The 12,834-nt window shown below is 44.4% G+C and overlaps 1 protein-coding gene across 9 annotated transcripts in view; it reads left to right on the top strand.

The window, feature by feature from the left end:
- Positions 1-12,834, top strand: part of rftn2 (raftlin family member 2) — a 452,549-nt gene that overhangs the window by 380,469 nt on the left and 59,246 nt on the right. For 8 of the 9 annotated variants that reach the window (XM_070875925.1, XM_070875924.1, XM_070875926.1 and 5 more), the window contains 3 exons: positions 3,540-3,651; positions 4,353-4,707; positions 12,006-12,209. In XM_070875925.1, coding sequence (XP_070732026.1) covers positions 3,540-3,651; positions 4,353-4,707; positions 12,006-12,209 — 671 coding nt within the window. Of the gene's footprint in view, positions 1-3,539; positions 3,652-4,352; positions 4,708-12,005; positions 12,210-12,834 lie in introns of those variants that run through there. The other variant, XR_011592693.1, reaches the window with a different exon arrangement.

Genomic DNA, 12,834 nt, shown 5'->3' with positions numbered 1-12,834 from the left:
ATTTCCCGCCAATAAGGATATCCTTCAGTTCCTCCTCCTCACTAGACCCTTGGTCCCCTAGTACTTCTGGAAGGTTATTTGTGTCTTCCTTCGTGAAGACAACCAAAGTATTTGTTCAACTGGTCTATCATTTCTTTATAAATTCACCTGAATCTGACTGCAAGGGACCTACGTTTGTCTTCAGTAACCTTTTTCTTTTGCGAAGGATAACCTCATGGCCAATGCCAAGCACAAAAAAGGCTTTAGCATTTGCTCCAGGAATCCACCAAATTCGCAATGTCCTGCAAAGGCGCCTTAGTTCGGCGACATAGCACGCCATTTCCTGGCCTTCCGACTGTTGACATGTATAAAATCGATATCTTGCCATCAGAGCACTCTCCTTCGGATTTAGGTGCTCCCGGACCAGCGTACACATTTCTTCATACGATTTGGTTGTTGGTTTCACCGGAGCAAGAAGATTCTTCATGAGGCCATAGGTTGTTCCCCCGCAGACGGTGAGGAAGAACCCCCTTCGTTTGGCAGCATTCTCATTCCCTTCCAGCTTGTTGGCCACGAAGTATTGGTGGAATCGCTCCACGAAGGCTTCCCAATCGTCACCACCTGAGAATTTCTCCAGGATATCAACAGTTCTCTGAATTTTCACGTACTGGTTCGTTATCTATTACTCGTCGCCAGTTCTTACGTCTCAAATAAACTAGTGTGACTGAGTACTGTAGACTTGAGTAAGTCTGACCTTAGTCTCTTTATTCTGACTCCAGAGTACTGGCACAGCATGGGAGCCCTGCTTATATGCAGTGCTCCCAAAGGATGCTGGGATCTCTTGGGACTCCAATAGATGCGCCCTCTGGTGGAGGTAGAATGCTGGTTACAAGGTGTTACATGCATAACAGCAATAACTATTTTTTCGCCAAAATTACCATTATCGCAACGCTATCACTATGAGGCCGTAAATTCAAGGTTTAATTTACACAGTGGTAAAAATTGGCGTTGCACAAGGATTTTCAGCGCAAACCACGATCCTCACCAACTTTAGTCCGAGGCCGATACCGAGTTGGGCCCAGGGAGGGCGGAAATCACCTGAAAATAAATTGGAAAAAAGAAAAAAAAAATTCACAGAACATTTACAGGACACTTATCTCACGAATCACTGCAAAAGACTTTAAAAATAAAAACTTTTTTTTGCAGGTCTTCATACTTAACGCTGCTTCAAGGGAGGTCTTTTTCGTGCTAAATACGGGTGCGCATAGAGCCAAATTTTTGGCGCAAGTCTTGCACGGCGGCGCTCCTCTCCAGCGGTATTTGAAAACCGCCACCGCAAAACGTCTCCGAATTTTCCACCAACCGGGTTTTCGCCAAAAAACGTGAAATAGCGCCAAAGATCCGGTCACAAAATGGCCGAATTTCTAGTCCTAAGTGTTTTAAATTTTTCTGCATCGTTCTCCCACTCCTACCATCATCTGCTTCTCCTACATTACAACTACACTTGAAAAAGTACTTAATTGGCTGAAAAGTGCTTTGGGACACCAAGGTTGTGAAAGGCGCTGTATAAATGCAAGTCTTTTTTCTTGCTTGCCTATTCTTGGTCACTACCCACCATCGTAGCCTACTCCCACCACAAGCATTGTCCTCCCCCACCCATTCTCAGTCACTGTCTGTCTTTGGGCTTTAGGCCTCATGGTTATGATTCCAGCCCTACACCAACCCCATTCCCCCCACCCCCAACTTCCAACTGGCCCCTACCAGTCCCGCTGCATCCTCTTCACTGGTGGAAGTTCAATGGAATTTATCTTTAAAATGCATGTACAGTCTATTTATAGCACGAAGGAAACCAGCTGGTGGGAGGGATGAGGAAATGGGCATTCGGTTGGGGAGGAAAAGAATGGGTAAGAAGGGGTTGCACAGGAAAGGAGGGATGAGAGGAGGGTAGGCAACAAGTGGGAGAGGGGAGGAAACATGGTGAGAGGTTTTAACACCGTAAGCAGTTCAAAAACATTTTCCTGGTTTAGTGCAGTGCTGTCCAATGGAAATGACTGACTAGCCACGAGTGTGCCATAAGCACTAATTTTAGTAGAAAACACCTTACACACATTGCAGGCAAATGGACTTCACATGTACATTTACTTAGTAAGCATCTATCACCATTCAGTACTGCAGACTTGACATGGAATTTAATTTGGTGAGCTTAATTCCTCCAGTTATTTTGTATTTTTTTTCTTTATTCATTCACAGAATGTGGACCTCACTGGCAAGACGAGCATCTATTGCACATCCTTAACTGGGTGGCTTGCTAGGCCATTTAAAAAATATATATATATTTGTGCACGGGATGTGGGTGTCTCTGGCCACGTCAGCAATTATTGTCCATCCCTAATTGCCTCTTGAGAAGTTGGTGGTGAGCCACCTTCTTGACAACTGAGTGGCTTGCTAGGCCATGTCACAGGGGCAGTTCAGAGTCAACCACATTGCTGTGGGTCTGGAGTCATATATAGGCCATACTGCGTCTCATCGCCGAGCATATGCAGAAATCAAGCGCAGGCAGCGGAAAGAGCGTGCAGCAAACCAGTCCCACCCGCCCTTTCCCTCAACGACTATCTGTCCCCCCTGTGACGGACTGTGGTTCTCGTATTGGTCTGTTCAGCCATCTAAGGACTCATTTTTAGAGTGGAAGCAAGTCTTCCTTGATTCCAAGGGATTGCCTATGATGATGATTAAACTGGGTAAGGACGGCAGATTTCCTTCTGTAAAGGACATTAGTGAACCAGATGAATTATTACAAGGACAACAACTGCACACAATTTAAAACATCAATATATTTGTGTAATCTCACAGTACAAACACATTTCCACCAACCGGGGCTGAAATTCAACAAGGGTTCCACCAGTCCCCTGCTGGAGACATGGCGAGCAACTGATGGCATTTCAGCCCTCTAAACTTATTCAGCTCTTAATTCCTAGTAACTGTTTTAATGTTATAACAGCAGAGCTTTAAGGCTGAAGCTTCTTGGGGCCAAAATTCGGTAGTGCCCCATTTGGGGGTGGTAACTGAAGCGAGGCGGGACTTCCTGTGCCAGGTGTGGAAGTCCCGCCCCCGCAGCGAAATTGAGGTTACTGCCCCCAAGAGGAAGTACAGCGCAATGTCACGCGCCCCGGGCGAGAAATCATTTGCGCCCAACGGGATGCGCAAACTATGCGAATTTCTCCCCCACAGTTTATAATAAGTGAATTCGGCTAAACTAGGAACAAGAAAACTGACCATTTGCTTTGATATTTTGAGTATACAGGGAAAAGCAAATTGGTCTGACCCAAAACTTTAAAAAATTAGCTGAAAATCTTTGTTCTTACACTTTATGGTCCAATGCCCTTTCCTAAACAGAAACTAACTCAGACTATGAGATTTTTTATGGTTAAATCAATTCTGAAATGAACTTAAATGCCAGCATTTAGTTTCCTGTATATGTCCACAGAAAATCTTAATTCTGATAAAGCTAACAAAAAGTATTCATTTCTCTCATAGTTTCTCTTTATTTTACTTCAATACAGCATAAAGAAGTCAGAACAAGGGGAACAAAGACACTACAAGCTAGTTGTTGAAGAATGGCCTGTGAACAATCAAACACTTTCCAGTGATGTTGTGAAAGCACTGTTAGACAAGGTACTCTCTCAAACTGCTTGCTTTCCAGTTGAGCCGGAGTCGAGAATGAGTCCACAGAATTCATGAATAAAGACTCTGTCAGTGAATTAGGTTCCTGAGGAGCACCTGACTATATACCGTCAGATAGTTCTGATGAAAGGTCATCAACCCGAAACGTTAACTCTGCTTCCTCTCTCTCCACAGATGCTGCCTGACCTGCTGAGATTTCCAACATTTTCTGTTTTTATTCCAGATTCCAGCATCTGCAGTATTTTGCTTTTGACTATATATTGTGTGTGTATAATTGATCAGTTTTGAGTCTGATTGGTGAGCTAATTTATTTATTTTTGCTTATTCTGGGTAATAAAGTTTCACCCTTATTATTTACAGTGGAGCTGCTCTCATATTATGGTCTGTCAGGAATATCTCTACTGCATACTGTATCAGTAATGACTAGTGGCTAGGCAGACACATTTTTCACAGTTGCGACCGGAGCACATCTGCTTCACTTACATGAACAAAATGACAAGATTTCCTGATTTTGTGAGAGGCTAAAGTGGGTTCGTTCAGGCGTAGGAAGTCACCCTGCCCATCCCTACCCCTCCTTCTCCTCCATCCCTCCCCCTCCACCCCCGCCCCCGCCCCCAGCCTCCCAACATGCCCACTCTGCCCTTTGAAATTCACCTAAACACTTTTTTTTCTCCTAAATTGTTGAATTTTAGGTGAATGAGTCTGCCAAGAAAGGAATGAAGTTTATCGGATTTTTAAATCAACTCAGTTCCCAGTCAAAGGCCTGCAGTGTTACAAAATTATCAACAGAACCAGATGTAGATTTGGGACAGGATGTCTACTTTAAATTGCCAGATCAAAGAAAGCAGAATCCTGATGATAACTATATAAAATGCAGTGAGGCGACTTTGGCCACAAAGCCTGTGGAATCTGCAATGGAAGGAGAACATTGGTGCAATAAAATCACTAATATTTCAGAGAATGGGCCAGCTCCAGGGGAAGATCTTTTGCATGGGAGAGAAAAATGGATTGGAAAAGAAAACTGTCCTTCCTTTCAACCAAAGGAAGGTTTGTATTATGGTTATCTTTTTTTTTTTATTCGTTTTTGTTGATAAGTATCTATTGTGTGGTTAAAAGTGGTATTTATTTTTAGGTTACATATTCATGCAGTCAGATACTCAAGTATAGAAAGTCCTAAATTTACTCCTCCTTCATTATAATGAAACATCTGATTTAGTGCATGTCCCTCAACAATATGAAATATATGAAAAAAATTACACTCAATCCAGTATCCTATAAAAGTGGCAGAAACAACTCTTGTTAAATGGAAGCAACGCAATCACAAACTGTTTTTGATTTAGGGTGCATGTGTACCACAGGCTAGATTAGAGTGCAGTTTGCGTTGTATCTGATCCTGTGGAGAACATTCCCAGGATCACATACACATCAGGCTGCACTAAAATCTATGTAAGAACAGAAAATAGACTTATATTTCAGAGATTTTAATTATATTTTATCAAGAACATTTTGTTGCAGCAATCATAAAATAGTCTCAGCAAGGAAGAAACAGTAGTGAGAAATCATGACTATAAACTAAATTTTTTAAATACACCTGCCCCTTAAAAATAGACAGTTTTAGTCAGTTGTGTCCATCTTGCTCTGTAACAGAATTTCACTGCAATTTTCTAACCAATGGAAAATATTATAACTATAGAAATATTACTATGAACAGCACAACATGCCAATAAGAACACGTGTTTCACAATCCATTGGCCGCACACTCAAGTACAAGAGCTGCTTGATGCTTGACTGCACCTATTAGCGCCTGAAATGACTTTGCTTAATTGACAAACAGGCTTCCAGGTGAAGCACCTTCCAGTAAAGGAGCGTTCTCCACAGGTTCTGGTGCACCTCAACATTACGTAGAAACCACCAACTGACTCATGTTCTCCATAGTCAGCATGGATTTATGAAGGGGAAGTCATGTTTGACAAATTTGCTGGAGTTCTTTGAGGATGTAACGAACAGGGTGGATAAAGGGGAACCAATGGATGTGGTGTATTTGGACTTCCAGAAGGCATTTGACAAGGTGCCACATAAAAGGTTACTGCACAAGATAAAAGTTCACGGGGTTGGGGGTAATATATTAGCATGGATAGAGGATTGGCTAGCTAACAGAGAACAGAGAGTCAGGATCAATGGTTCTGTTATGTATGCAATAAAGGTTCAAACTGAGTACTGTTTAACTGAGCAAGGTACGACTTTGGCACTGCTTTATTTTAGCCCAAAGTGCCTGACTGTCAAAGTGGCTGGCCTTTTATACCTGAGCAGCACCATGTGCATGCTGCTTAGTGACCTCCAACAATGACACCATCTGGTGGTTACAAACAGAATGTACATACACCACAATACCCTCCTCTGAGATTTATCACAGTCTTTCACAGGTTGAGATGGTCCGGTGCATTGTGCTCCCGAGTTGACCGTCTCAGTTCGATTCCAGCCTTGGGTGAGTGTGTGGGGTTTGTTGTGGCTGATGGCTGGATGACTGACTTGTTGGGATGGCAGTGGCCATGTCAGGAATTCCAAGTCCATTTTTATTGAACAGGTCTGTGATGGAAATTCCAGGTTCACTGATGACCCTTGAGTCCTCTGAAGACTGCTGGTAGGTTGGTTTCTTCGTCCGACTGTTCTGGCTCGTCTGTGTGCCTCAGCTTTGTCTGATCCATGTGTTTCCTGCAAGTTTGCCCATTCTTGAGCTTAATAACGAATACTCTGTTGTCCTCCTTGGCCATGACCGTACCAGCGATCCATTTGGGATCCTGACCATAGTTCAACACACATACAGGATCATTAACAGAAATCTCACGTGACACAGTTGCGCAATCATGGTACCCTTGTTGACTTTGTCTTCTGTATTCAACATGATTATTTAAATCCAGGTGTACCAGAGATAGCTTGGTGTAAAGACCTCTTTTCAAAATGAGTTCAGCAGGCGAGACCCCTGTGAGTGTGACAGTAACTCAGCAGTATGCAGGACAAGTGGGTCTGCAGTGACCCTTGGGTTACTCTCCTCATGTTTTGCTTGATAATTTGTACTGCACGTTCAGCTTACCTGTTGGATGCAGGCTTGAACAGTGCTGACCTTGCATGTTTTATGCCAATAAGTTTCACAAACTCCTGAAACTCCTGACTGGTGAAACATGGCCCATTGTCTCCCACCACTATGTCAGGCAGACCATGTGTCACGAACATGACATTGAGATTCTCTGTGGTTGCCGGGGAAGTGCTGGATGACATGATTATGCATTCCATCCACTTCGAATAAACGTCCACCACCACGAAAAACATCTTGTCCAGGAAGGAACCTGCAAAGTCTGCATGGATCCTGGACCAAGGTTTGGCTGGCCACGACCACAGACTCGGTGGCGATTCCGCTGGTGTTTTGCTGAGCTGCATGTAAGTGTTGCACTGATGCACACATGCTTCCAGCTCAGAATCAATTCCTGGCCACCATACATGGGACCTGGCGATGGCCTTCATCATCACTATACTCGGATGTGTGCTGTGTAACTCACGCACTAACTTCTCTCTCGCTTTCTTGGGCATTACAATGCGATTGCCCCCAATATGCAATCTGCTTGAATAGACAGTTCGTCCTTGTGACGAATGTACGGTTTGGTCTCCTCGCACATTTACTTGGGTATGGCAGACCAATCCCCTTTGAGGATGCAACCCTTTGCCACTTAAAATCAGGTCTTGGCTGGTCCAGGTCTTTACTTGTTGAGTCGTGACGGGGGTTCCTTCACTCTCAAAAGCATCCATGATTAACATTAGATCCGATGGTTGTGGCGTTTCCACCTCCAGTGTGGGCAACGGCAACCGGCTCAAAGCATCGGCACAATTCTCTGTGCCAGGTCTGTGGCGAATGACATAATCATACGCAGATAATGTCAGCGCCCACCTTTGAATGCGGGATGAAGCGTTGGTATTGATACCTTTGCTCTCGGAAAAAAATGACATGAGCGGCTTGTGATCAGTCTCTAATTCGAACTCAGACCGAACAGGTATTGATGCATCTTTTTAACACCATACACACACGCTAAATCTTCTTTTTCTACCATGCTGTAGGCTCTTTCCGCTTTAGACAAACTTTTGGATGCATACGCGACAGGTTGAAGTTTCCCCGACTCATTGGCTTGTTGGAGTACGCATCCAATTGCATATGACAATGCATCACAGGCCAAAACTAAACATTTACATGGGTCATAATGTACCAGCAGCTTGTTCGAGCAAAGCATATTGGTGGCTTTCTCGAAAGCCCTGTCTTGCGATGCGCCCCACACCCAGTTGTCGCCTTTTCTCAATAGCATGTGCAGTGGTTCTAGTAAGGTGCTCAATTTCGATGGGAAGTTACCAAAGGAGTTGAGTAGACCCAGGAACGAACGCAGCTCCGTCACACTCTGCGGCTTAGGTGCATTCTTGATTTTCACGTCAGTAGGTCTGATGCCATCAGTGGCAATTTTCCTCCCGAGGAATTCGACCTCCGGTGCCATGAAGACGCACTTCAAGCGTTTCAGTCTGAGTCCCAGTCTATCCAAATGCAGTAGAACCTCTTCCAGGTTGATCAGATGTTCCTTGGAGCCACGACCAGGATGTCATCTTGGAACACGACGGTTCTGGGAACGAACGTCAGTAGACTTTCCATATTCCTCTGGAATATTGCTGCAGCCGAGTGAATTCCGAAAGGGTAAATAAAAAGTCCTTTGTGCGTGTTAATGCACTTAAGTCTCTTTGATGTCCCGACCAACTCCTGTGTCATATAGGCTGACATTAAGTCCAGTTTTGTGAATTACTTCCTTCCGGCTAGCATCGCAAACGAGTCATCAGCCTTCGGTAACGGATACTGATCGTGTTTCGAAATCCTGTTGATCGTAGCACAGATTCTGACTGTGCCATCACTTTTCAGCACAGGAACAATGGGGCTGGCCCATTCATTAAATTCGACCGGTGATATGATCCCTTCACGCTGGATTCTGTCAGATCAATTTCGACTTTCTCCCTCATCATATACGGCACTGCCCAAGCTTTATGATGGACGGGTCTTGCATCTGAGTCCACATAGATCTGCACCTTGGCTCCCGTGAAGTTGCCGATACCCAGCTCGAACAGTGAGGGGAACTTGCTCAATACTTGGGCACATGTATCTTCCTCCGATGACGCACCTTTATGTCGTTCCAGTCGCATTTTCTCCAACCAGCTCCTGCCGAGCAGCGTTGGGCCATTGCCTGGAACAATCCACACGGTAACTCGTGAACCGCACCGTTATATGACACAATTTGTGCACTGCCAATGACCTTTATCAGTTCTTTGGTGTATGTGTGCAGCTTGGCATTAACAGGGCTCAGCCTGGGCTTCACAGTCTTAGTATCCCACAGCTTATAAAATGCCCTCTCGTTCATGATCGATTGACTCGCCCCCGTGTCCAGTTCCATTGATACCGGTATCCCGTTAAACTTCACATTAATCAAAATTGGTTTACTCGTGGTTATGAAGGAGTACAGTCCATACACTTCCTCCTCTGGCATCTCTGATTGCGTATCCAGATCCGCACTAGTCTGACTCTCAGCTCCACGTGGTGTGTCGCAGCTCGCTTGCTGATCTGTGGACACTTGCGCTGGAGATGCCCCACTCTCAGACCACCTTTGCAACTATATTGCTTAAATCGGCACTGCTGGTGCCGATGATTTCCCCCAAAAAGCCAACATGGAGAAGTCGGATACATTTCCGCTGGCGGACTTTGGCCAGCCACAGGTTTCGCGAACGCAGCTGGATAGGCCCTGCCATGTGCCGCTCTGCTGAACGCCGAATCAATTGTATTTACAGTACTTGACGAGGTTCGGTTCTTCACTATTTGCTTTAGACTCCTGTTCGTCGTCATACATGATTGAGCGATCTGGATGGCCCTTTTTAAATCCAACTCCTCCACCGCCAGAAGTTTGCGCAGGATCACCTCGTGGTTGATACCGATAACAAAGACGTCCCGCAGCATGTCTGCCAACACCGCCCCGAACTTGCACGGTCTCGCTAGACGTCTCAGGTTGGCAACGAAATCCGCCGTACTCTGGCCCGCCGATCGAACCCGTGTATAAAACCTGTATCTCGAGACAATGATGCCATCGTCTGGCTTGAGGTGCTCCCATTCCAATGTACACAACTCCTCGTATGTTTTCTCTGTTGGATCACTGGGCATGAGTAGATTCTTTATCAGACTTGAACCGCACACAGTGAAGAACATGGCCCGGCGCCGATCTGCATCGTCGACCCCCTTCATTTTGTTGGCCACGAAGTACTGGTTCAAATGGCTCACAAAGTCTGCCCAATCTTCTCCCTCCACGAATCGCTCTAAAAATCCAATCGTGCTCATTTTGCAAGGTTCTTGTATTCTCGTCACCAAATGTTATGTATGCTATAAAGGTTCAAACTGAGTTTAACTAAGCAAGGTACGACCATGGCTCTGCTTTATTCAGGCCCAAAGTGGCTGGCCTTTTATACCTGAGCAGCACCATGTGCATGCTACTCAGTGGCCTCCACCAATGACGCCATCTGGTGGCTACAAACAGAATGTACATACATGACAGGTTCATTCTCTGGTTGGCAACCAGTAACTAGTGGGGTGCCACAGGGATCAGTGCTGGGACCCCAACTATTTACAATCTACATTAACGACTTGGCTACGTTACACTCAGTCCTTTCTTCCAAGTTTGCTGACGATACAAACATGGGAGGAAAAGCAATGTGTGAGGAGGACACAAAAAATCTACAAAAGGACATAGACAGACTAAGTGAGTGGGAAAAAATTTGGCAGATAGAGTATAATGTTGGAAAGTGTGAGGTCAAGCACCTTGGCAGAAAAAAATCAAAGAGCAAGTTATTATTTAAATGGAGAAAGATTGTAAAGTGCCGCAGTACAGCGGGAGCTGGGGGTACTTGTGCATGAAACACAAAAGGATAGTATGCAGGTACAGCAAGTGGTCAGGAAGGTCAATGGTGTTTTGGCCTTTATTGCAAAGGGGATGGAGTATAAAAGCAGGGAAGTCTTGCTACAGCTATGCAAGGTATTGGTGAGGCTACGCCTGGAATACTGTGTGCAGTTTTGGTTTCCATATTTACAAAAGGGTATACTTGCTTTGGAGGCAGTTCAGAGAAGGTTCACTAGGTTGATTCCAGGGATGAGGGGGTTGACTTATGAGGAGAGGTTGAGTAGGTTGGGCCTCTACTCATTGGAATTCAGAAGAATGAGAGGTGATCTTATCGAAACGTATAAGATTATGAGGGGGCTTGACAAAGTGGATGTAGAGAGGATGTTTCCACTGATTGGGGGAGACTAGCACTGGATGGCACAATCTTAGAATAAGAGGCTGCCCATTTAAAACAGAGATGAAGAGAAATTTCTTCTCTAAGGGTTGTAAATCTGTGGAATTCGCTGCCTCAGAGAGCTGTGGAAGCTGGGACTGAATAAATTTAAGACAGAAATGGACAGTTTCTTGAACGAATAAGGGGTTATGGGGAGCGGGCAGGGAAGTGGAGCTGAGTCCATGATCATATCAGCCATGATCTAAATAGGGTATCAACGTGCTTTGGAGCACCAATACCTTAGAACTGGTGGGACCCATGTTCAGTGTCCCATGCTAGTGAATTGCTGATCCCTGGCACTGTGAAGCACTGTTGATCAGAGGCCAGTGGAGGGAGAATGGGGAGTCATTCCCAGTTTGCTCTGATATTTTGTCTTTTGGTTCAACTCAGAATGGCATTGGCAGTAGGTCAGAAGCAAGTCATCTGCCTGTCCTTCTCAACTTCAGAAAATTCACAGCCAAGGGAACTGAGATTTATCGGCTCACAAAAAAAAATACAAGTAAGAAGCTTGGGGAAAGAATACGTTATTGTTCTCCGCACAAGCACCTCCAATTATGAAAAACAAATCTTTAAAAGGGATAGTTTTAGCCGAACCATCCAGTGGGAAACTAACGGGATCAGCCCATTTTACACCCCTCCTCACTAACTGAATCGAATCGTCCGCCCCCTGTTTTACACCCCTCTGCCCTCCCGCCACAGCCCGCCCCCCCCCCCCCCACTGACCAGATCGGCTCGACCGCACTTTCCAATGGAAAGTAAAATCGATCAGACTGACATGGGCGGCCGATCCAATCCCATGAGTTTCTCGCGAGGTGGGTTAGGTCACAGTATTACTAAACTACCTTTTGAATTGTAGCTCTGTCGGGAGAACGTATTTGACCTGTTGCCTTGCTTTGTTCATTGTTTTATTGTATTTTTCCAGTATTCTGACAGTATATAAATTTTCATTCTAGATGTGAAATTGTTTGCTGTTTTCAATGTTTCTGATGAAGATTTCAGTGGGCGATCCTACCATGAAGGCAATCTATCTCTCAGAGTAACAAGAAAGGGCCAAACCATCTGCACCCTGGAAGCAGATTGGTTGGAAATTACAACATCTTATTATAAAAGTGGAATGACATTGGTTGATTCATTCATAGCCTGGGAAGCAATGAAGGGTAAATACATATTTTATCAAAATTTACAACGATACTGTATCAGCAGCTTTTGTAAGTACTGTATAATCTTTGCTGGGTAGAATACTTTTATCAGTTTGGGGGCAATTGTCTAATAATTACTGCATTAGGAAACTGCTTTTAAAATATTCTGTTATTGAAGAAGTTAAGTGTATGATAATTTAACGTAAAGTAGCCCCCTCAGGATAAATTGAAAGGTTCATATCTTGTGGACAGGCTTAGGATCATGGTTGGAGAGTGATTGAATGTGGTCCCTTGTAATAAAAGAACTTGGCAGGATGTTAGAAAGGGTTTTAGTGATGTCACAGAGCAGGTCGCCAAACTGATGGAGCGACGAGTAGTGGAGCATCCATTCAAAGACCACTGAAACTGGTTAGCAGTGTTTCAATGATGTTTTCTATGGACCACTTAGAAGGAATTGGAGACAATGATGCTGATTGGACCATCGGTGATTCTGGTAAGTGCCCTCAAGTATATCTTTAAATATAACCATTTATAAATCATGTTTCTTAGCATAATTTATAAAATGTAGCTTTTTTTCTTATTTTATCTCCACATAATAATAGATCATCGTCCAAATTCTGGGGTATGGGAGAATGTTGGGAAA

The sequence above is a fragment of the Pristiophorus japonicus genome, chromosome 3 (genome assembly GCF_044704955.1).
Source record: "Pristiophorus japonicus isolate sPriJap1 chromosome 3, sPriJap1.hap1, whole genome shotgun sequence".
NCBI classification, from domain to species: Eukaryota; Metazoa; Chordata; class Chondrichthyes; family Pristiophoridae; genus Pristiophorus; species Pristiophorus japonicus.
Note: the sequence above shows the minus strand (reverse complement) of the source record. Positions and strands in the feature narration are given on the sequence as shown.